Source organism: Ornithodoros turicata, chromosome 7 (assembly GCF_037126465.1).
Source record: "Ornithodoros turicata isolate Travis chromosome 7, ASM3712646v1, whole genome shotgun sequence".
Lineage (NCBI taxonomy): Eukaryota > Metazoa > Arthropoda > Arachnida > Ixodida > Argasidae > Ornithodoros > Ornithodoros turicata.
Genome location: NC_088207.1, coordinates 50033404 through 50059075, shown reverse-complemented (window position 1 = coordinate 50059075; position 25672 = coordinate 50033404). Strand labels below are relative to the sequence as shown.

Genomic DNA, 25672 nt, shown 5'->3' with positions numbered 1-25672 from the left:
CTCTTCGTCTGCTCCCGGTCCTATTGCATTTCTCTACATGCCATATGCGAGAAATGAAGGGTGCGTTACCTGACAGCGATTACTTCTCCGACAGAGAGGTTGATGCCATTCATCTGGGCGATGAAGATGGCGGCTACGGCTTCGTAGAGTGCAGTGCCATCCATGTTCACTGTGGCACCAACGGGAAGCACGAAGCGAGTGACTCTCTTGTCTATGTGGTTGTTCTCTTCCAGGCAACGGAATGTTACTGGAAGTGTTGCCGCACTACAAGAAGTGACACAGACAAGAACAATGCTGAATTGAAGTTGTCAAGTGCTTGAATCTGACGTATTGTCTTGCGCTTCTTAAGAACACATCTCTAACATTACATAATATCGCTAGATACGGAACCTCAAGATGCTAGATTACATCACGGAAAAATGTCCACTGATCTAGGAGTTTCTTCCAATCACATACAGCCGAGATTACACCATTTAAACAGGCAGTGGAATCCAGGTATCATCGAGCTTTTGCCACCTGTTGGTGCCTCCTCATTCATACTGACTACACCGTTAGTACCTCACCGCAGGAATCGGGCATCCTGGGGACATCCTGAACTTCGGATGACTTCCAAATATGACAACACGTTGTTGTACACATGCTATTGCTATACGGCGAGGTTCCATACCTGGAAGCTGTGCCCAGGGCCGTGATCCAAGCCTGGAGCATGCCCTTGAAGAATGTGAATGGATTTTTCCTTGTGATGGCGAAGTAGATGAGCGGCAACGTTAAACAGGAGTGGATGACCAGGCCCGTGATTACTGTCAGCATGTACATGCCAAGCTGCTGTGCCATCTTGGCTAAGTCAGTAATCATCATGATTTTGCCAACGATGAGAGACAAGATACCGAATGGAGAGTACCTGCATTAATACATTTGCATGATGTTGTGACGAAATACGAAAGCGCTGTCTCCTTGCTTTGTATATCGCGCTAAGTAAGGCGCGGCTAGTTGGGCGAGGACGCCACGCTATGGTCGATTAGCAAAAAAGGAATATGTTAAGTTGGGTTAGGGCAAGAATAGCTGGTTATTCTTCACCTATTCGTCTAGGCTGCGGGCAGCGTTGTCTAGTAGGCGTCGGTTACGTGAGGTAAAATTATGCAATACAAGGTAAGTTCAGTTGGGACATGTGGTCTACATTGGGCATGATACAAGAATACTATGGCAGTGTAACTTCCAGATGTGTAGGATACAAACGCTTCACAGGGTTTTGTTAAAAATACGCTACTATGGTGCACGCAGTTCCTGGTAACTGGCTGGACGTGACTGCAAGGGCTTGTCAGATTTAGCACTGCTGCCCACATTGTATCTCTTGCGTGTAACTCCATATCTTGTCAGCAATACTAGCTAGCACGTGTCAGAAATAGATCCGTACCACATGACAAGTACTACGATCTTCATGATGATCTCGTTGAGGCTGCTGAAGAAGCGCACCATGAGTTCCGCATCAGGGCCCATCTGGCCAGCGATGATGCCGAACGCAATGCAGAAAACAATCAGCCCTGTAACCATTAACACTGTTGTCAGTTCCACGATTGTGTCATTGTCAGGCTAAGGCATCCTATATCAAACATGTACTAGTACTGTCAGCCTGCTGAATGGTAACGCGACAGCACTTCACGCTCATTGCTGCCTGCTTTGTGCCCGATGGCTTCTCCGATGGCTTCTTCATCGGGTCGTCGGGATCGTCTGCAGCTATTTTTCACCTCGGTAAATACACAGGCAATGTCTCAGCCCGGATAGTCGGAACTCTGTAGGACATGCGGCGTAGCTTCCTAATGACCTAACGACTGTTACCGACAGGAACCAAGCTGCCCGGCGTTCTTTCAACGTTCGCAAAATTTTGCGGACCATTGTCCAACCGCGCGTGCCAGGTGCTGGGGTTTCCGCCTACTGATAACAGAAGTCTCGCTGTGGCGACAGAGTCTAATTTAGTGTAATCGTCTCCCCCGAAAACGATGTGATAGAGCGCAGTCTTTGTGGCGGACAACGGTTACACCATATTTTCAGCGACAATGAATTTATTTTCGTTATAATGAACGGGGCGTTTCATCTTCAGGGGAGACACTCCCATGCGGTACTTTCGGCGGGGCACTTCCAGCAGAGCCGGTGCTAGGGGTGTGCACGCCTGGGGCAAATGCACATCGCGGGGCCTGTTTCACACCAGAAGTAATGAAAAGATAAGAAATGATAAGATTTTCGCAGTGGAAGATTCTAGCAGTACGGGAAATGGCACGAGGAGAGAAGGGTGCGAAATCCTCGGTATAGCTTGCAGGGTTGGCGGATTTTACTTAAAAGTGGGACTTTTTCTCATCAAATGACGGAATAGCACCTAACACATTCTTCTCTCATTTCTGTCTTAGTCGAAGATCGCGCGTGGGGTGAAGTGCACACTTGATATTTAAAAAAAAGTAATCCCTGGTTGAGGGCTTCGGGAGCTGGGCCTAAGGCGGTCGCCTTACTCGCCCCCCTCTATCGCCGGCCCTGACTCCCAGACACTCAGAGGAGGCACTCTCTCCCATGGCTTGCTGTAGTTTGCTGAAGGTACAATGGTAGGCTTCACAGTAAAGACGGAAGTCCCTATAGTGTCTCGAGAGGCAAGCAGTGCTTTCATGGTATGGCGCTGGATTTGAACACGCGATTCCGTACATCGTCATATTCTCTGTACATGAGGATTTCTCGACCTACATGTAACTGGGCAGTCCTCCAACCGTTTAAAAAGCGAAACGAGCTGTTGCCATCTACAGCAATTACCTCCGAAGACGTGTCTAAAAGCGCGTATGTCACACAAGCACCCGTACCGCTCGTTTATTGCCCACATTGCGGCAGCCAGGCAAGGTGCTGCCAATTTCCCGAGCAACGTGGGAACGCCGACGCGCCGTGCGGGAAGCCCTGCCGCCAGTTAACATCTAGCCGGAAGATGTCACTTGGAGCCCCTCGTGGCAGAGCGCCAAGCAGTCTCTCATTGGGTTCCATTACGTTTCATCCTCCGCTTCCGCCATGGGATCCTCATTAGAGGACGTTTCTCAAGGAACATGGCAACTGCTAACGCGGAACATGCATAAACGCCTGCGCTTCCGAAACGGTCCACGTCCATTAGCGGCGAAAAGTTTGCGTTCATAATTAACTTTGGCGAGATTGCATAAGGAGTGCACTGTGTGTTGTTGCCCAAGGGTAGATACGAGGCCTTGGTCTCTACCGCAGCTCTGAAATGCTCGGGAATGGGAATATGAGTGCAGATTCATGAGGAGTGAATGGTTTCTCAGAGCTGTCACTTTCATTAGACGGCTCCCAGCTGCAAACCACATGTGCTGGTGCACGAATTGAATTGCTCGAATTGAATTGCTCGAATTGAGTGGTGTGGTTGCCCCGCGTACCACGATTTTACATAGCTTACGCAGACCGCGTATTGGTTTTACGCAAACTCTTGCAGCATCCAATTTTCTGGGTTGGGAATTGATCGTGCATCGCATGCTCTTATGATCAGTTGGACGCGCAATTTCTCAACCAGGTGCTAATAGGTATCTGCCTAAAATTGCAGGATTGGCCAGTCGGTACATGACTATACACATAAAATCTGGTAATTGGTCTTCGTCGACTATGTCTGCCTCGCTCCAGGTTTTATGTCTAATAGGTGTCGCTCCGTTTGCCCTCTTCTACTTAGTCTAAAATGCGCACAAGTTATGTATACCTGGGTCACCTTTCAGTCCTCGTGTGGAAAGTTCCGAAATCCGTTCCGAAAAGGAATGCGCTTGACGTCTCATACTCGCGTTCCATAGGTACACTTTCAAGTTTTTTAAACCCTTTCGGCGCCGAGACTCGGAGGGGACGCGGGTTCGAATACTGGCACCAGCTCGTACTGTCTGAGGTTTTCCCTGGGGTTTCCGGCAGACTTTTCAGACGAATGTCGGCCCAGTTCCCACTGAAGTCGGATTAGGACGCATGCCAACCCCATTGTCACCCACTTCTTCCTGCAGTCCTCTCTCCATCTGTTCATGTCTGTACACCCGATAATAGTCACAGTTGCTTCGCAGTGCTAACACGGAATTAAGAAACGCCTTTATGACAGTTCTACCAAAGGGTCGTGGTTCTACGTTCTAGAAGAAATACGAAGAAGGAAAACGAAAGGAGTGACGTTTTCATGTTGACGTTTTCCTACACGCTTCCACATTAAATATTTGGCACGCTTAAATGTTCAGTATACTGCACAGTTAAAAAGAAAATTCAATGTACCCACGGAAAATATAAGTCCCTGGGAAACGTGACACAGAAGAAGCTAACATACCCAAAACGTTCGTGCCATCCTTGAACTGGAGCTGACGTTTGAGGAGCGTTTCATTGGAAGGGTTGGTGATGTTTAGAGGAACTATCTTGTTAGCTTTTTCTTCCACGTACACAGTCTCCACCTGCTGGAAGCACGCTTGAAGGAGGTTTTCTGGGAACATGTTCCTGCGAAACAACGGACCAGCTCAGGGCCTACAATCTCAGGGCCTACATGGTCACAGGGGCTAAATGCCATAGCCGTGATTTGGAACACAAATATTACAGTGTTGGAAAATCGTTATCGACACCCTCTCACACTATTAGTAGCGACTAAATGAAGACATCAGCGGAAAATTATAGACGACCCCCTGTCTACAAACATGTGACGTCACGAGAAGACCGGTTCGAGGTTATATTTTGCTGTGGTGGGCAAGAAGCTGAAAACACGCGTCGGCTGATAAAGCTGATTGTGCCCACCAGATTGTTTTGCGCGGCGGCGTTACGTAATCAATGACGCAAGGAGCTGAGGTCGTCTATAGCGGCGAATGAATCCCATTTACAAAAGGAACAACTTTTTGTGAAGAGCGGGGATACTAGGACAACAGTAAATACCATTACCTGCCGTGAGATTGAGACAGTATCACAAAACTGAGTTCGAGCCACGTTTAAATTTATTAAGCAGTTACACTATAAGAGTTGGCTGCGTCTTTGGCCGTTGTGCCATAAGCGTTTAAATGCTGTTGCTTTATATAGGGACATCGTTGGCCGGTTTTGTGTCAAGTGGTGTCACGTGACACCGTAACGTTACGGACGGACCTACACGGTGGCTGGCCCCATAAAGACATCGTCTTAAAAATGTCGCACTACGAATTTCTTATTGCCGGAGCCGAGGACACATCCGAAATTCAACACCAGAGCAGGAACACCATCACTGAACACATAAAGCTTTTTGAAAGTTTACTAATACCACACTTTGTCTTTTGACGACTGTCAGGAGCAAGGAGGAAAGAAAAATGAGGAGAGAGTGTGACGTCATTCTGCGCGATTCCAGAAGTTTGGGTGAGGGAAAATCACTGGGACAAACAATTATCCTCTCCCAGCACACCGCAGCTCGCAGAGGAGCCTAATCGTGTAGCTTAATCTTATCTTAATTGAAGCGTAATTGTTTCTCCTAAAAGTTCACAGCGTGCAGCGACACTCCTACGAAATTTATCGCATCGCTTGTCCGTCGCTAGTATCTCGTATTTATGTCGGTCTACGCTATGCCATCTACGCTGGCAGCTGAATTGTCTGTCCCTGTTGTGGCGGCGTCTCACCGCAGATTGGTCGGCTCCGGTCACCTGATCTATATGACGTGCACTGTATGTCGTCACTCCCACTACACTTTTGTGAGTCGCAAACAAACGGTCGTGCCCCCTCCTGGAGCACGTTGTCACGAATGGATTGTGTGTTAGACGCACCTGACTAAGTCTAGGAAGGCGTCGAGTGTGGTGACCTTCTTCGTTTCCGTTCCCATTCCTACGTGTTCCTTGATGGATGGGTCACCAGGATGGATGAGGGACACAAGGACGATCCCGACGATAGCCGCTAAAATGGTAGTAACGATGTAGTAGACCAAGGCCCGCGACCCCATCTTCCCACTCGACTTGGGGTCGAGCATAGACAGACCTGCGAGAAATGACATGAGTGGCAAACCTTGCTGTAGATTACATCACGAACTGAGTAACTTAGCAATATAACAATGAATAAACAGAGTACGCATGTTAACAAACACGGAGCGTTCGCGTTTTTTAAATAAGAATAAACGGGTTATTTTACGAAGAGCAAAACGCCAAAGTAAAAAATAAATAAATAAAAGCAGCAGCAAGGAGAGGAGCTTTGCTGGAGATGTGTTCTGATGCACATAACATGCAGCATTCGAGAAAGAAGCAGAAGACAGAAGACATCACTGTCAAAATTGCTACACCTATAGAATGTCGTTTTAGGTGGTCGTGAAAACTAAATATGGGAATGCGTATTGCGACTGCGCATGACCTTCATGACTGGGCAAACTGGACATGATGGATCAGAGATGGGCACTTTTCTCTGGTGGAAGCGTAGCCCGTGCGGTCGGTTGCTGGTCGAGTGAACTCTTCCCCCTCTGTCTGTACTTCTTGAGTACTTGGACGCGATTCTTCTCCTGTAGAATCGCAGCACTTGCACGTGTCTACAGCTAGTGTAGCGCCGCTTAAGCCTTGGTCATTCATTTGAACTCGCACATTTGTTGGTCGGCGAAGACGGTACCAAGGTTCGAACCACTTGTGGCCTCGGAGTCCCATGATAACCTGAGCTCACGTGCAGTTCATTCGCGAGCTGTACGCAAGGATATGCGTGTGCCTCTCTGCAGTGTCGCTGTAATTACAGACACAGAGCAGCCCGTTCATAGGCCTGTGGAAAGCGGGTCTGCGGAATATTTCACGGAAACGAAATGAGGTCACGTAAGGGTTTAAGCTGGAGTCACGTCCCTCAAGTCCCTCCGGTTTCAGACAAGTTTGCACATAGTGCTAAGCGTTAGGGTTAGCACACGTTTATAAAACGCATTCATGTGATTATTGCATACATCGGCAAGTGGGAAACAGAGCGTACGGCGGCTGTAAATGGAAGAGGGAGCCACAGATACAAACAGACCGAACCATGCAGAAGCTACCACAAGTCCAAGTATCCATGCCTAGCAAAGCAAGCCACGAATGTATTAGGTGGATACGAGAGTTTTGTTAGTGTGAACTAGTAGCAAATGGTGGGTCTTGTGCCAGGAGCTGTACACCGGGGTTAATTAATCAATACGCAATACTAATAGCTTCTTCGCGAAGTGAACAGCAAGAGGTCGTTCTGGATCAAGAGTTCTGGATCAATTCGGGGGTGATGCGGATATCTTGTTTCAGGTAAAAAACTGGCGGTGGGAAAATTATCCACGGACTGGCCATTGTGGCGTCGCTCATTATCATAGCTGTCTCGAGACGTAAGTGTACGTGTTATGGTCTAAGTGACGTGCCAATAAAGCGACTGTTCGCATTGTTATTGAATGAATTCGCTACAGATCCTTCTGATTGTAATATTCTTCTTTTGGCATCGAGGTACGCAGTGTAAGCTTTCACTGGCTTATATTGCATTTGCGGAACTTTTGCCCTCGTTACAGTGAAGTACTAGCTCAATAGCTGATAAACTGTTGCATGCATGAGTGCATAACGGCAATGCAACATACCTGATATCATGGACGATATGATAAGTGGTAGAATGAGCATCTTGAGCATGCCCATAAGAATCTCTCCTGGAAACGACACTAACATGACCACATCTTCGGAGTATTCACCCAGCCGGGCCAGGAAGCCGAATAAAAGTCCTAGCAATACACCTACGACGGTCAGCACCAGAAGGAGGTTCTCTCTCATCCATCCTGCTGCCTGAAAAGTACAGATATTGTCAAATAGTGTGAGCGACACTTAACCCCTCATTTCTCGGTAATGGTAATGGAGCGGCACACGGCAGTGTCAGTTCCCGTCATTTCTTGGACAGGAACGCAAATCTGTGCAACTGACACTGCCTCGTGCCCCAACAAATGTGAGAAATCGGATTTATTTTCATGTGTCTTCTTCATTATGACTTGCGATTTTCTATATGGCCACATGAAGTTACATGGCTCAGAATTTGCCGCACCCGCAAAACGACGGCTATTCTTTTCCATGTAGTGCAATGTTTGTGATGTCGCTATGAGTGCCCAGCCCCCTCTGTGGTCATCATGGGACCGCCGCCTCGTGCGCGTAGGACCGTAAGGTAGAGTTAGTGTCTGTGCAAAGGAGGCTACCTCAATAGGTAGTTCTCTTGCTTGATGATAATACACGCCTCGGGCTGGTTGACGTGATGACGGTGTGCTGACTCTTGTGGCCACAAGGTACCCAGCAAATCAATGCTGGCCACTGACACTTATTTGAAATGACAGCACCATTTTGTCGCCACACAAAAGACAGTCAGGCGCCATCACGTGGGCCACGTGATGGCGCTCGTTCTTTCTCCGTGTGCCGAACTTTCTTCACCTTTCTTCACTCCCTTGGCTTAACGTGAGACGCCTACGTGCGAAAGTCGCTTTTAGGGTATTGGATTGAAATGAAAGCGAGATATTGGTTGCACAGCGGCGGTAGAAGTGCGCGTGCTGCTTTGCGATGCTCCCGGAACCGACTCTTACTTTGCTCGGCGCAGGACACTGGGGTACCGGTGTGTGGCCCAGAGCCTCCTCTCTTCAAAGATATGCGCAATCTGTATTTCCGGCTGGCTCTCGAGCGGGCTGCGGCCGCCATTTTGAGTTCTTAAAATCTTTGCACACTTCTGTTTTAAGTTTTTCAAAAAGAAATAGTTTCCAAAGTCAACTTTTTTTTACTTAAGTCGATTGATCTCGACAAGCTGTACACAAAGACATCCGAATCACCGCTTTAACACGTCTGTGTTGCGAGTTACACACTGAACGGAAAGTTCCGCGAGTGCCGGTTTTGATTATTTAACGCTACACGCGCCCCCGCCGCCCCCGCTCGGCAGCGACGCGAAACTGATGGTCGTGTTAGCGGCACCACGCTTTCGTCTCCGATGTTACTAGTTGCGGACTTATTAAGGCGAGACGATAATAGACGTTGTCGTTATACACACCGAATTTCTATGCTGGTACCCGTATGTTTCCGTCCGATTTTAAAGACGTTTCGCGTTTAAAGGAACTACTCCCTTATCGAATGTCACGTGACCTATGTACGTGAATTCATATCCACATCCGGTCGATGAAGCAGGACTCACCTTTTGAGCTGATGTTCTGTTGGGCGGAGTTAGCCTGATAACGCTGGAATCCGCCAGCATTGGCGTTTTCGCGTTGGTGTCTGGCTTTGAATCAGGCATCTTTCTGTTTTATGCTGCAAGGATAATAACTAGAAATTAATTATATGCAGGAAAGCCGCGATCATATATATATATTTTAAATAACGTAACACATCCCAAGCAGCAAAACATCTTGTCCAATGTTGGACGAATATTGGCAATGTCGGTCAAATATTGGATCAAGATTGCACCAATATTGGGCCAGTATTGCCAATGTTCGTCCGATACGGACCAATATGGACCAAGATGTTGCGCTGCTTGGTATAGCATAAATGTACTTCCTCTGCAGTGCATCTAACGTAATATCAGTTGTGTTACATAGCTAATTCCATTGCAAGTACGGCTTACAGCTTGATATTTTTCTTTACTAGTTTCTGTATCATCGTGTATTATTATCGCCACCTTCTTCGACTTTATTGGTTCTCGAATGTAAAGGCGCCTTTGCTTGCCGTCTGCACTGTTTTCTTGACTTAAGGGTTGACGCCCTTACAGTGACGCGTCAGTAATGTCGTCAACGTTACAGGTGATGGTATAAACGCACACAATACGGGTGGCGTTCTGTTATATCCTCACAAAACCGAAATGTGGACATGAGTTTACTAAAAGGTTGGTTTGCTCCGAGCTCCTCCTTATTTCAGAGTTGCCAAGCGAACACAAACATTTCAACGGCTATCCCTGTTCATCTACGACGACATCGATATTGCAACTCAACGTCAATATGTCCTGAAGCCGTGCTGCACAAAAAGCCCGATGAGACGAGACTGAAAACTTTACATAAATAAATAAATAAAACGTAATATCAGCACGTCCGCAGTGCAAGGAAGTCAAATATTACTTGGTATTGTGCGACTGACAATTTTTGAACCCTTAGGGAAACATCGTTGCCGCGTCACCATTCCACCCACGCTTGTCGTGTGGAACTAGCGGTCGAAACCTTGTCGAACTCCTAAAAAAAAGGGGGGGAAAGAAAGAAGCTTTGTATACTACAACGTGGTTGAGGCGAGCTAAAAGTGGACGGCCTCTGGAATTCCACTTCTCGGTTTGCCTGTGTCATTCACAACCCGCATGTTTGCTCAGTTCCAAAAAAGTTGCGACGACATACGGCTCCCTTAATTAAAATTTCTCGTGCGCTACCGGATGTCTATTGGTACTGCGAGGAAGTAACTGACCACGAGGTTCTTGTCGCTCGAGGTTGCGCTCGGCTTCGAGCGGCTAGAAAGTGTGAGTACGGTGAGTCCATCGTAATGCGAAGAAGCAGACGAAATAAAAACAGTATTCGAAGAAGGCCCTAGACGCACGGTCCCCCTGAGGAACATGTCGCCACGACGGCGGGCAGAGCGCTCGGAAATAGCACACCACCACGACCACCTTATCAGAAGAAGCTGAAGAATTCGAGGATGTGTATTATTATTTTTTTGTTTGTTCCCTACCCTTACCGCGTCCCTTTACTGCAGCCTTCCACCGCATGAGGCTCAACGTCGCCTTTACACCAGCCTTTCAACACCGTCTCGGCTCCACCTAGTCTTCCCCACTTGTGGAGTGCACGGCGACCTCTGCCACGTCATCCTGGCTTGTGGGCAATATCACCACGAGCGTGCACTAATGGAAGTCTCTATGCAACGTATTGAGAAAAGCGGTCGTTCAACCTCGCGAAGATCCTCGGACCGTGGTCGAACGCTGCCCACCAGATGCAAGGCCTTCGCCTTCTTGCGGAGTTCTTGCGCTCCACCGTTCTGACGGGGGATCTCTGGAAGTGCTCCCCACATCATCATCCCCTCATCCGTTCCCAATGCGCAATAGGGCAGTGTACCGCCTCAGCGGCGGTGAATCGCCTACCTCATCATCATCATCATCGTGTGTGTGTGTGTTGTTTGTTTGTTATGAATAACTAGAGAGAAGAAAAGTGAAAAGTATATCCGGGGACAAAGAATGTGTTCCGCAAATTTCTGCGACATTTATTTTTTTATTTTTTCCCATTTTCTTTGTAATAGGAACTTGCAGAGGTGTATCAAACAACAACGTTATTACAAGACGATGACTGGGGAGGTTCATCGTCAGGGACAGATGTATCGTCTCTGTTTGTGCCTGCTAGCTCCTCTACTCCAATTAACGTATTTATATATTTCGAAGTCAAGTGATAAGCGAAGCAGTAGAGGACTATAAATAGAACTATTGCCTGAAAAACGAAACGGCATCAGACTTTCCGTAATGACAGTTACGGTTGCAATAGAAGTGTCGCACGAACGGTTTACTTTCCCTTTGCGTACTTTCCCACTCCAAGGCTCTGAGCTTCACGCCTGTCCAATAGTATGGCGAGATGGACGCACGGAGTAAGGGGAATAATAAATTATTCTTCACTAATTTATGACGCTATTGTTTAAACTCACCGCTGTCATTCTATGCTACCAAGTATATACACTTAAAGCACACACGTTTTTAATTATAAGCCATCAAAGCATCCGACAGTGATTTATTAAAATTATTTTTTGCTCCAAAACTGTCAGGGTGCTCGAAGAATCATCCCACTGAAGTAGAGTACACTCAACGATAACTATTATTGCGTGCTGCATAAAAAGGAAATTATAGCCAGCACTTGAAGCGTGTTTGCAAGAGAAATAGAGTGAAAGAAATACAAAAGGCTTTTTATGTGCAACCTCCTCAATCTTCATCTTTTTGATTATACCTGTTACTAAAATATCACCAGCTAACTCAAACTGATACATAAAAATATAAGGTTTTGCTCCCGTTTCCTTCGTGACTGACACTGGAACCTTATTCACCTCTAATGGTCAAAATGCAGTACCTAATAGCCCAGTTGCGAAATCTGTATCACTTTGTTGCGCTTCTGCAATTTAGAAACATTCCAAGAAAACGACTTTGTTTCAGTCGACAAGCACGCTTATGAGGGGGGATATGTTTATTGAGAAAAAAAGAAAAGAAAGGGACGAAAGGTTAGTCCGGCGTAGGCCGACTTGCTATTCCTTAAAAAAGACAGAAAAAAGAAAAGGAAAAAGGAGATAAACAAAACAAGAAAGGAACACAATGCTTAAGGGAGTTATTCAGAAACTACTGTTTTGTACAGCCCAGTTTGTCGTCTTCTTTGCAGGTTTTGTGAGCAGGAAATCTTATTCTACTGTTCATTATGCAGTCATGTGTGTGCTCCATGCATTTGATTGCCATTTCACTCAAGGATTATGTAATGGAGCAGGGTACCGGAACTCTTCCTGTCCTCCATCATCATCATGTATCTGTTACCGTTGCCGTAGTTTTTTAACCATCGCGGTGCCTCGAAAAGTTTTTTTTATGTGTGTGTGTGTGTGTATGTGTGCGTGTGGTTAGAATACTGCGTTATTATAGTCTTAAACAATTAATGAAAAAATAGTGCGTATAATTGCGTTTTGCATTCATAATGTTTCTCGACAATGCACCTACCATAACAAGGATACACCAGCGGCATGGCCGAGCAGGTTAAGGCTTTCCCGCTCTTTCTTTGGTGGTAGCCAAGGTCGTGCTGGCGACTGGGAGGTGGTGGGTTCGAATCCCACCAGCTGTGCTGTCCGAGGTTTTCCCTGGCTTTTCCGAAGACTTTGCGGACTAATATCGGCACAGTTCCCCATGAAGTCGGCCCAGGACGCATACTAACCCCTTTTTACCTCGGACCTTCCTGCTGCCATCTGTCGATATATGTATGTCGCTCATAGCCACATTTGCTTCGCGGTGCTAACACGGAATAAATAAAAAAAGAAAGAAAAGTAAGCTGGTGTAACGATGTTATTACTCGTATTTTGTGTTCCTGTTCCTACCACCGCCTCAAGCTCAACAAAATGTATATATATATTTAAAAATGTAAAATGCATATCCCTGCATATATTTGCTCGTTTGCGTATAAAACTTTGGCTTTGTTTGAGACTTGCGTACGTGTGCGTCCCTTTGGTTTTTTTTTTTTTTTCTTTTTTCTAGACTGGGGAGTTTTCGTCATGGATATATGCCACCCGCTCGTTCGCTCGCTCGCTCGCTTTTTATCCAGTTTGTCATGGGACTTATACACTGCGATATTGCCCGGCTCCTATTTCCACCTCAGGAAAGCCAAAAAGCAAAAAAAGAATGAAGGTTTATTGCGCATTCGCTACTCTCCGCTCCCGCCACTTGATCATATTCAAGGACACTGCTGAAGAAATTCCTCTACACGTCCAAAATACCTCGCTATCTTTCGCATCTGTGTAGTACGGCTCTCGCAGTTACGCGACCTTCTAGCTCAAAGAATAAAAGTGGCATCATGCACGTTCTTTTCCTACTTGCGTAACCGCTACACATCTGTTCGCAGAGGTAGCCTGTCATACCACTCCTTCGCCGCTTACAGCTCTTCAGGTGCACAGGTGGAAAGGCAACAGAAGAGAATGTTTGAGCGAGCGCAACAAATAGAAGTGGCGAAATCGTAACCGCGAGAAATTGCTAGCGGCTTTTTGATCAGTCCATTGACAAAATCTTTATGCAAGTGGCGAATACAAATGCGATTTTGTCGTATTTTCGATGCGATCGTATCGATCTGCCCATTCGCAATTGGACGCAATTGGCACAAACTGCACGATACCGCCACCATCGTAAAGGATCGAATGCTGCCTGCACCAGCAAAGGGTGACAGGAGAGGGGGACAGAGACGCCTGCTGAGGTGCGGAGGCGGTGGTGTTCCGGACGGACGCAAAAAGGACATATGCCACTGAGTACTTCTCCCCTCAAGAAAAACGTAAACGACTAGTTTGTTTCCGTTTCACTAACCTCCCCCCCCCCCCACTAAAAAAAAAGAAGAAAAAAAAAACAAGAAAAAGAAAACAATACTGAATCTTACAACGGAAAGAAATGAGTGGGTGCCACTCTGGAGAGCAAGGGTTGTTGCGGAAGTCCTATTGGAACCGAAAGTAATCCCACTTCCGTCGACATCACAGGAGAGGGACGGGGCGTGACCTGCTGCTTCCTCTGCTGCCCATAGACTGCTTTATGGCAGAAGTGAAAGCGAGTTTTGGACAGCATATTTGCCAATCCGAGAAAGCCTATACTTAACGGTCCTCTGCACTACAAGCGGTATTTTGTGTCGCCCAGAAATAAGCTCCAATGGCGTCATGCAAAAGTTTAAGTAAAATCGCTATCAAAGGTATATGAAGGTGCAGGCCAGGTACAGGTATGAAGGTGCAGGTGACGTGAGTTAACGTAGCACAGTTTATCATTGGGAAGCTGCCCAGTCTCCTTAGGCTTTCATTCTGTCGAAAGCTATATATTGTTCAGTCTCTCCAGGGTTCTTCGCAGTGACTCGTGCGGAAACTCTGCGATCCGTCGCAGTGTGTTAGGGGGCTTTCATGCCGTAAGTTGAGCACTCAGGCGATACAATCTCGTCAACGCAGGATCCTTACCGTAGTTGAGTACTGTGATGCTCCTTTTGTGTTCGCTTTGTTATAGCGCACTGCATTAGTTGCGATCAGATGCGATTGCATTTATTTTGTGTAGGGGGGCACTTCACAATCGATCGCACGCTTTCGGTATTGCCATTACAACGAGCACGTAGGGCGCGATGTATATTTATTTCACTTTGGGAGGTTACTTTAATTGATACGAATATTTATATCTTCGTCGTTCGAATGCGACGACTCTACCAGGCTGTACATATAACTAGATGGCACGCGGGGGACGCTTTACGATAATCTCTAGAAGTGTTCTTTTTTTTTTTTTTGTAAACTGTCACGGGGCCTAGTCGTAGTCCAGCTAGTTAGTACCTTTATTAAAGGGACACTTCGGAACGATCGGTGAAAAAAATTGCTGTACATCGTAGTTGGTGCATAACATCCACAGTATACTTGCCATCAAGTTTGTTTCTTTCTCGTGTGACGAATTATGCCTCAAATAAGCGAGCAATCAAACCGAAACAGGATTGTGGAGAGGAGTCTCAAAAACTTTCCCTTCCGAAGGCCAACGCGTTACGTCACCCTGCATGAAGCGGACAAGTAGTATACCATGCCGGCATTAGCCGCTCCGTTATATTCCCGGAACAAAACAATGAACGAAGATTGGGGATTGCATGACTCAGACACAGATGGAAAGAAACAACGCTCCTCTGCTTCCCTGAGAGTCAGAAAACAGCACAGGAATGGTATGGCTAATGCACGGTGACGTCGACCGAGCAGAGAAAGGAACAAGAAGTACTTCCATCGACGTTCGGCGGGAGCCAGACTTTTTCAAATTTCGAAGGTCGTTTTTATGATTCCACCTTCGTTTTCAAGTGAGACATTTCACAACTGTGTTCAGTTTGTGTAAATGATTGTCGGAATACCACAAGCTTGAAATCCATTTGGTTCCGGAGTCTCCCTTTAACGCAAGTAGCTCTTTAGTGAAAGCTTTTTTCGTACACGATGTTCACCGCTAACGTTGTGTTCATAATGATATGTTATGATTGTTACATATTTCATGAAACATGAAAAAAAAAACTTTTATATCGGCGAGAGCATTGCTTACTTTTATTTAGTGAAAAGCGTCACTTCCGTCTCACTGATGCCGAAGTGGGGTTACATGGGTTACAGGAGGTTACTCTCATTGGAAGCGACCCAGAAAAGCGACACCGTTATGAACTGTCGTTCCCGGCAGTGTGCCCTATACGGGAGAGAGAGAGAGAAATACATGATGACGATGATATGAGAGTGAGCCACATTGTAGACCGAAAACTTTAATTCCTCGCAATGTTCTTGTCCGTTGTTTTTGTGACGGGGAACAGTATCTAAACTTGCCCTTAATTTCTCAGATGCTATAATTCAGACGAAACATCTCACACGACCCCTACTCATGAACTAACAGCATTCCACGTCAGGGGGGGGGGCAGTCCGATATAATAACGGGCGCTCCATAAATTACACCAGAGCGAGCACTGAAAGCATTCCGCACACACAGCGGGCCTATATACAGGAGCTACGCGTTACGAGCATCACTCCAACGTTCTATTAACCTCAATGAGGATCAGTTTAGGGCCCCATAGAGCATCAGAAATAACCCCCTATCTCCCCAGCGATACACCACGATACACCCCGTTCAAGGTTGTGAGCTGTCAACTTGCATACCAGGCTCGGCTGTCATCAACATGGACGCGGTGTGATGTTGCAGATGATAAATTGGTTGACGCATGGGGAGAGAGCTGCTTCAAAGACAGGTCTGATATCCCATATCCTGAACCTCTTAAGTCCCCCCCCCCCCCTCTCCCGTCCATTATACATACATGGGTACTGAGGCGTGCGGAGCAAAGTGAACACACGTCGAACGAAAACCTGTGAGATAGGGGAAGACATTTAAAACGCGGTTGTCGATTCCAGTTTTGCGGTTCGTGGACCGGTGGCATAGATGAATGGCCCTGTAGTGCCACGTGACTAAAAAGTTAATGGATGTTGTGTCGAGATCGTCGTCAAGACATGTGCGGAGAAGGACATCTCGTCCGACAAGGATATGTTAATGTTTTATCGCCTAACGTGTAAAAAAAAGGGCTTGCTTCCCTGTCTGTACGCCTTGTGTCATGTGTGGAGATGGTTAAGAAGGACATCGTCTGACAAGGATATGTAAAATGTTTTATCAGTTAACCTGTAAAAAAAGGACTTGCTTCGTTTTCTGTACGCCCTAAAAAAAGAAAAAGAAAAGGACAAGGTGTAATTTTGGTGCTTTTGGGACTAAAATACATCGTCACAACGATTAGTTGCTTTCCGGACTAAATACACGGACGTTTATATACAGACTATAGGGATGACTTGTAGTGTTGGGAAGTAAAGCTTCAGGATCCGGGTACTAAAATATAGCGTCTGATTGCACTCTAGAGGACTAATCTGTAGTTGCTCCCCAATTTTCTCGTTTGGTCGATGATGATGAGATGATGATACCTCATTCACGAAAGTGTCAAATGGTGAAGGAAAAAGAAAAACTTGCTCGGTTGATTACGGCTCTGCCACTGAATTCCCGGTGATCTGTCAGCCAAATGGCGGCATGTTAATCGCGGAGGCGGATTGTGCATCCTGGGCAGGCTTCACAGTAAATTGTTCCATCTGAGGGAAACCCTAAGAACGCAGTCAGACAGGAGAGCCGGTTCTGTGATTCGAACCCGTGGCTCTTCGCTCCACGCCTCATTACACACGTTCGCCGCTATATATATAGTTCCTACAAATCTGCATATTGCTCTATCACTACGCAAATGCGATAAGCAAGCCGGACGACGAATGTTGATAGGTTAACACATGGGCTTAAACGATAATTTTGCGCGTCAGCAACACCATCGTCGCATCCGACTATTCAGAGGGCTCCTGCATTATTGACCCTGTCAGCTGAGCATGATTAATGAGACACTTTAACATGTACGATCTGTTGTCCTGTGTGAAATATTGCTGTCGAGGAAGGTCGCAATTTGTTTTCGTCCTTGCGTCCCACGCCACTCAGTTTAGGCCCTCGAGTTCGCAAAGCGCCGAGCCACAAATGAAGAAAAATGAGATATTCCCAAGAGGACTTTCTGGCGTGTATGCTTACCATATTTTTAGGTACGGAAATGAGGTTTCGGGTGCGTTTGTGGCGTGCACAACAGGGGAAGCTCGATGTGCTAAATAATGCACTATATGCGTTGCCACGGATGCGCACGTATCTTATTGCGCTCGAACAATTGGCACTCGACTAAGTGCAAGAAAGCGCTCCCACGCGCACAAAATGGAGGCGCTGGAAGCGAAGGCTTTGATGCGCCACTTGTGAAGTGACTACTGCTGTACGTCGTGCTCATTCGCTTATTACTCACGTTCTGTCAGACCTCGAACCATGTAAGTAATATATGTGCGTACAACAAGAAGCAAAAGAAGCACCCGGAAACAGAGTACCAGGTCTCAGATCTTTTGCAAGAGCTGTGTGTGGTTACGATTCTCGAATTTGAGTGGTTACGATTTCTACGCATGTAACGTGGCCCACATCTGGTTACTCTTTGATAATTCCCTGTCGATGATGATGATGATGGTAGGATGACGATGACGATGTTGGTGAGCTGGCCTTCATAGGACTGCGTGTGTTGTTAGCTGGCTTTCGATAGGGCTCTGTGCGTTCGTGGCGGCATCTTTGTTCTGTTGTACGTCTGGAGTAATGCCAATAGCGGGGAGAGACGGCATGGTCGTCTGCATCCCCCACTGGCTTCGCCCTTTTTATTCTGGGACACGTCTCCAGTGACAGGCCACTTGTGCGATGCTTAAGGCACCCTCTTGGTACACATCCAAAAGAAGGCAGCGTTGCTCGTGTGTTATAGTGTGCGGGCCCCTGTATAAGGTGACTTCAAACGGGTGACCTTCGGTGACGCTGAGGGTCGAATTCTACACTTCTCTTCTTCTTCGTCTTCGTTTTCCCACGGTTTTGTTCTTTCAACTTGCTTCCTCAAGCTTCAAAGCGTCTTTCGAATTCCACGTTGTTGGTTTCCACCAAAACTAAATTACGCCACGCTACAGGCCGTGTAATTGGATATTTTATGAATTACGAGGGCAACAAAGTTGAATTTGTATCTGTCTATCGAACTTACGACTCTTTTGCATCCCAACCAGGAGAAAACACGAGGCAAATGGGTGATCACAAACAGGGTGCATAGGAACACTGCCGTACATGCGTGGTTGCTATAGCCATCATATACTGCTGACAATGAAATTGCGAAAACCGTGCACGTACCACCGCGAAATGATTTATGTGTTCTGCAGAGACTTTGCTAACCACGTTAGCCTGGTTCCGTAGCCACGTAAGAAGCCTGCACACGTTTAGTGTGGATGCTTCTAAAATGTTGCGCATGATCAGAACCGAGCAAAACACATTGCACAAAAAAGAGGAACAGCAAAGCTTAGATTTGAATGAAAAGTAATAATTGAGTAAAAAAATGAAAATAAAAACTAAGCTGGAACCTGCCTTCCGACGTTCTGCCCCTGTTGTTCGTGCACTACAAGTAAAAAAAAAAGTCATTGCAGAGAACGAGACGAAAAAAATCATTCTAGACTTCACTTTTTCTGCTCAGCCACGCCGGCTCACCAAGTGGTACAGAAATGTAAACATCCAGGCCATCGCTCTTGTCGTGTTGTATTCGCTGGCAGACAGCTTAAAAATGTTTTGCGTGGAGCAAATTTGGTGACGATGCATGCTTTGCTGAATGCGTGCCAAGAAAAACATGAAGACGGAGGCAAGCATCGACTGAGCATCGGGGAAAATATTCTGCGAATTCGATAACAGGATGTTCCCTCGTGGTGTAGTTAGAGGTGAGCGCGGAGAAGATTGACAGTATCAGCGACCGCATCCGTAACCGCATCCGCGCGGATATCGCGTACATCAAAACATCCGCGACCACTGCATTTGTTGGAATATCCATGACGAAACAGCTCCCAAACGTTTTCAGGAACGTTACGTCATTAACAGTTATGCAATACTTAAAGGAACAGCAGTTAAAGACACAGCAGTACAAGCGATGGGACACTTCGACGCCATTTTTGATTCCCCCTAAATGATGTCGGCAGAGACGCTACGCGTATTTGCGGATAAAACGTGAATATCCGCGCGCACCGCAGAGACGCGCTGTTTTATCCGCACCTTATCCGCGCGGATTTCAAAGCATTATATTTCCACCCGCAAACGAGGATGTCGCACGAATATCCGCTCGGCTCTGCGACGAAACCGTACCTGTGCAAACCTCTATAGGTATAGCACATGTAGCGTGCAATAAAGGAAGGAATATCTACTGCTTGCAACAACAGCGACAACAAAACTTCAGTGCTTTCTGAGGAGAGACATCGGATCTGAGACAGAAAATGGGAAAAGGCACTGTACTGTTAGGTAAGCAAGAATGCGAGAAGGACGCAATATATGAACTGGTGCTACTTCATCCTCTCTTTCTATCTCCCTCTTTTGTTTGTAGGAGAAGGAGAAGGAGGAAGAGAGGGGAAACAAGAAGAGACGGGAGAATAAACGTCCCCGTGTTTTTGTAGCTTGGATCAGCTGTGTTATTTCTGAGACGTTACGCTTGTCCCTTATTCTTTTTGTGCTGAAGAAAATCAGACGCAAATCTTTTCACGTCTTTTCTTTCAGGTGCAGACAGCCGTGCAGTCCGTACAAGGTTTGAATACGTTTTTCCTTTGGCGTGTACCAGAAAGCTGCATCATAGGTCTTCCATTATGCATTCTCGTACATATATTCTCGTTTCTACGAGAAAGCACTATCCCATAATGGTTCAGCTTTTAAATGTGTATTGTATCGAGCTTAAAACTTTGAAGGAATCTTTTTCCTAAAGCTGGTGCCAGAGCGGGATATGTGGAGACAGCGGCGGCAGAGGTGTTGTATTTGAACGATGGAAGATCACAAAGAGAGCGAAAAGCAGGCGACGACAAAGGAAGTAATGGCATAAATATAATGCCATAAATGTCCCTGTATTATTCGTATCGCAATCGTCATCATCCTCAATCTATGACGCGCTATAGTAACACTAACGCTTGCGTATCTGCAATGCTGCCGCTTTGCACAGCACTTTACATAAAGTGGGTTTTCTGGATCGAGGGTAAGGTAATCAAAATCACAGTGATGATAAATATAATGAGTGATATAAAGCGAATATAAAGTCAACAGAAGGCGACAGCGGTCAAATGGGGCGCAATGTTTTTGTATTCAACAGTGTTGTGAACATGTTGATTTTTCCAGTTAAGTCCGCAGTACAAAAACGAGAAACAGTGTCCAATTTTTCCTGTTTTCCGGAAGCTTACCCAAACTATGCACATAAGAAGCGATATTTGGGAGGAGACTCAGGCGTGGGACTTTGTCTTGTCTTCGCTGTGCCAGTATAGTGCTTTGGCTTCCTATTCGTTTAGGGGCATTCGACTAAACTGCGAAAGTGTTTTGATTTGAAGTGTAGATGATCAACACTAAAAGTACAGCAGGTCAACTGTGGTTGAAAGTTCTACTATACGAAATAGTACATTCTGCTCGACTTACTGCCCTATCAAACAGAGCAACATTGTCGCTGTCTACCCACTCTCGCCGGCGTCCGGGTTCTGTGAAACGTGCACACCTATTGTGTGCGTACGCTTTAAGAGCCATGTACCCGACAGTCGCAGCATCTATACGGCTTGCACACGAATACAAGTTCGCACACAACATACTACATTCCGCCTAACGCACACCCAAGCCGTTCTCCCAAACCTCGTGTCTCTCGAAACTAGTACAGTGCGTCGCGCCAACTATGACGCAATGCTTCTTAACACCACGTAACAAGTTTAACGAACCTGCTGTCTAACGTAACGTTGTGGTGGCTACGAATCAAAGGGCAACCTTAGATAAACGCCTGCGGATACAGCAAGAAATAGGTCTCTGAAAAAATAAGAGCAACAATAGAAGAGCCCTAGAACTCTTGGCAGCCGCACGCCAAGGCCTGACGTGAGCGGCGTCACGCATTCACCGCCTGTGCTTCCGTCGGGGCCCAGTTGTTCCGAAATTGGGGCTGTTCGGCAGTGCGGCCCCAAAGAGACGTGGGGCACACCGTCAACTGCACAACCAGTAAGCCGACTAAGCGATAACATGATAAAAACCACAAGGTGCCACAACTCTTTGCCCACCGTCTGCTCAAGCTGCCGATGCTACATAGAGCTATTTAGGAGAAGGAAGAGAAGTTCGAGTTAGGTGGCTGGCTGTTTTTCTTCTTGCTGTTTTAAACTCTTTTCTTCTTTTCCTTTCTTTCTGTTAATGTCTATTGTGAGTTTCTTTTTCTTTTATCTTTTTTTTTTGTGGAATAGCAAGCTGGCATCAGCCTGGCTGACGCATCCTCTTTTCTTTCTATTAAGCATATACCCCCTCCCCCTCGAGTTAGGTCAGCCACTCTACTTCAATATTCCATGCAAAGGACGTCGTACGTGTCTTGCACTTCTTCATTTTTTCTGTTTCTTTTTTTCTTGTTACAAGAAGCATCAAATAAGACAACTTAGCCGAGAGCAAAAGAAGCGACATTTCAACACGCAAATATGCAACGGAACAACGTGAAAATAAAGGGGGACGTGATAAATGACGTTTACTTGGAATATGGCTGAAAGTACCCATTCTGAGAACACACAAACAGGAAAAAACAAATAAACATAAATCCTCTCGTGAATATAAGAATATTGAAAGATAAAAAATCATTTTTTCGATCTTTCACTGTTCCTGGTCATCTTGAAACCTGTGATGTGTTTGTCTGTGTGTTCCAACCTGAGAACGGATCTTTCCAGGTGTCCGCCCATTTGGTCGAACGCCGTTTGGTCGAACGCCGTTTGATCGAAGGCGTTTGATCGAACGCCGCTTGGTCGAAAGCCGTTTGATCGAAAGCCGGTTGATCGACGCCGTTTGTTCGAAAGACGTTTGTTCGAAGGGAATTCAAAGCTGCATGCACTGTGTTGTCCGCACCACTTTTTTTGTAACTTTTGACTCGAGCATACGGAGCAGGCAATGAGTGTCCTCTGCTTTTTTTATTTCGTCTTTTTTTTTTTTTTTTTGCTGTTTGCAGCCGAAGAGGGGAGACCACTGGTTAGTTGCAGGCGTTTGTCATTTACGAATCAGTAGGACACATATTGAAGAAAGCTGCCCCAGGTTGAGAGCAGCCGATAGTCTATCCTTGTTCTGGGCATCCTCCTTATTGCTGGCGACATATTTAAAGGGAACGGTCTGAAACGGGATAGTCATATGCGCAAAGCCACTCGAAGTCTGTGGGTGTTAAGAACGAAATTTCGCCATGGTACAACGAGAGATGTTAAATTAACAGCATGTAAAACCTTAGTTCGCCCTTAGAGTATGCATCTGCAGCCTCGAATCACTACACATGCACGATATCCGAAGAAATAGAGAAAGTACAGAGATCTGCTGCCCTGCTTATCATGTCTAAGTTTCGAAGCACTTCTTCGGTTACATGTCTGTTGCAAGAACTAAATTTAGGTTCACTTGCACGTAGGCGAAAAGTAAATAAACTGAAACTGCTCTTTCTCCTATACATTGGTCAGTTGATTACAAATAATAATCCACTGTTAAAATTTGTTCACATTCGACGGGAATAAATAATCAAAAATGTCATTTACTTATTTTTTAATTCATTTGCCAAAATGTTTAATACTTGACATCTATTATTATTTCACAAAGGGCTGGGGGATTAACAAGTACAGCATGTTTAGTCACTATGTGTCAGAGCGGATAAAACCTATTCGGTTGTCCAACGGGTTAACGGTGAACAACCCTGACCCTTGTCCTGCTTTTTGGACACTAACAAGTGGGTTAGCATGAGGAATGTGTTTACGGGGAAGCAGATTACACAAAGTTAAATGTTCCTTAGGATAACTGCACTTAGAACTGCAGCTTTTTTTTTCCTTGTCTTTTTTCTTTCTTTTTTTTGTCACTTTCGCTCCAAGTGAACCAATTAAAAAAACTCACTCCAAGTGAGTGAACTGTCACTCCAAGTGAACCAATAAAAAAAAATCGATCAAACGACCGCTGCCGTTTCGATCAAACGGCGTTCGATCAAGTGGCTTTCGACCAAATGTCCTGCGTTCGACCAAACGGCGTTCGATCAAACGTCCCGGAACCTCTTTCCATCATGCTCACCAGATGCCGCTTCCACGTCATGTGTTGTGCGTATGTTTGACGGGCGCACGAGAAAACAATATAGGAGAGCACATCAAGAGGATGAGCCCGAGGTCTCCTATCCATCCGAAAGAGGCCCTTCGGCAATTCGTCGTGCCAGTGCCAGTCCGTCGAAGTGTTGGCGCACTGACCGGTAATCAAGAAGTAGTCATTCAATGCCACTGTATGACTTTTGTCGCCGCCTGTCACGCTGCTATCTTATTTGAAATGTCCAGGAACTAACGACACTTCATAGACTACCGCACATAACCATATTAGATTATAAATAGATACGAGTCCCAAATCTATTGACAAATAGGGTACACGCTGCACAAAACGGGTGCTGAATAGCCGGCCACGTGTGTCAGGGTATAGTCGCACTGTCACATTTATCCTCTCTATGCCTATTTTTCATCGCCTTCATCGGGTACTAACCCTCCAATTTCCTTCATGTTTTCATCATAATTCCCTACGCGCATTTGGACCCTTGCACGCGCGAGCAATATAAACCGCTCTACTCCTCTAAATCGACTCGACGACCAATAAAAACTTCATTTCACGCTGTTATAACTGTAACACAGACATCGTAAATTCTTCCGCCCGTTCATTTTATTGCGGAGATCGACTGGCGGAGATACAACGCATGTATTTTCGCCTTCCTCCGCGTGAACGTCGGCAAACATGTTTCTAGATGCATCACTTTCGTACGGCGTTATAAATATAGAACTCGGGGAATTGGTCGCTGGAAATATACTGGTATATAGATAATAAATTGTTTTATTAGATTGTGACGACGAATATAGCAACGACGTCGCAGTTTTGTTACTCCGACGGTATAGAATGAAGGGAACATTTTCCCAAAGCTTAGTTGGTTAAATCTGTGACGTACGTCCAGTGCGTTGTCGACACGTGCGGAGATTGTTGATTTATTGATTGATTTCGTGCTAACACTGCGAAGCGACAGTAGCGATGAGCTGCGTGCAGGCTTCGATAGATGGAGAGATTACAGCATGAAACACAGGGAGACAGACGGGTGGGAGGGGGGTGGGGGTTAGTATGCGTCCTGGGTTGACTTCAGGAGGAACGGTGTCGTCTGGAAAGTCTGCAGGAAAACCCAGGGAAAACCCGAGGCAGCGCAGATGGTGGAAGGATTCGAACCTACAATCTCACTGTCTTCAGTATGACCCCGGGTGTGTCACCAACGAAATGATGTTCTATCTACTCAGAGTGGAGATTGGGACCTAGTTCGACATGTGGACAAGCCCGGAATTCTACGGAGATAGTTCCGTCATGTCGATGCCTACAACCTGTCAGACTGTATGCGGGCGTTGTGTTGCGACTAAAATATTATCACCACAAAATTAAAGAAAGAAGAACAGAACAATGAAAAGGGAAGAAGATATAACACAGTACGTATACCCAAGCAGCACAATATCTTGGCCCAGCAATGGACCAATATTGGCAACACTGGCGCAACATTGGTCCAATCTTGGTCCAATATCGTGCCGGTATTGCCAGTATTGGTCCAATCTTGGTCCAATATTGTGCCGGTATTGCCAGTATTGGTCCAATCTTGGTCCAATATTGCGCCGGCATTGCAATATTGGTCCAATCTTGGTCCAATATTGTGCCGGCATTGCCAGTATTGGTCCAATCTTGGTCCAATATTGTGCCGGCATTGCAGTATTGGTCCAATCTTGGTCAAATATTGTGCCGACATTGCCAGTATTGGTCCAATATTGGTCCAATATTGTGCCGGTATTGCAGTATTGGTCCAATCTTGGTCAAATATTGTGCCGGCATTGCAGTTTTGGTCCAATCTTGGTCCAATATTGTG

At 46.1% G+C, this 25672-nt stretch overlaps 1 protein-coding gene across 4 annotated transcripts in view; it reads right to left on the bottom strand.

Annotated features, from left to right (window-relative positions):
* The window catches only part of LOC135401434 (excitatory amino acid transporter-like), a 76924-nt gene that overhangs the window by 3333 nt on the left and 47919 nt on the right, over window positions 1-25672 (bottom strand). For 3 of the 4 annotated variants that reach the window (XM_064633849.1, XM_064633846.1, XM_064633848.1), the window contains exons 2-8: window positions 9118-9230; window positions 7544-7742; window positions 5763-5970; window positions 4325-4488; window positions 1415-1541; window positions 668-901; window positions 70-264 (exon numbers count right to left, since the gene is read on the bottom strand). In XM_064633849.1, coding sequence (XP_064489919.1) covers window positions 70-264; window positions 668-901; window positions 1415-1541; window positions 4325-4488; window positions 5763-5970; window positions 7544-7742; window positions 9118-9216 — 1226 coding nt within the window. In that variant the 5' untranslated portion in view covers window positions 9217-9230. Of the gene's footprint in view, window positions 1-69; window positions 265-667; window positions 902-1414; window positions 1542-4324; window positions 4489-5762; window positions 5971-7543; window positions 7743-9117; window positions 9231-15696; window positions 15832-25672 lie in introns of all 4 variants that reach the window. The other variant, XM_064633847.1, reaches the window with a different exon arrangement.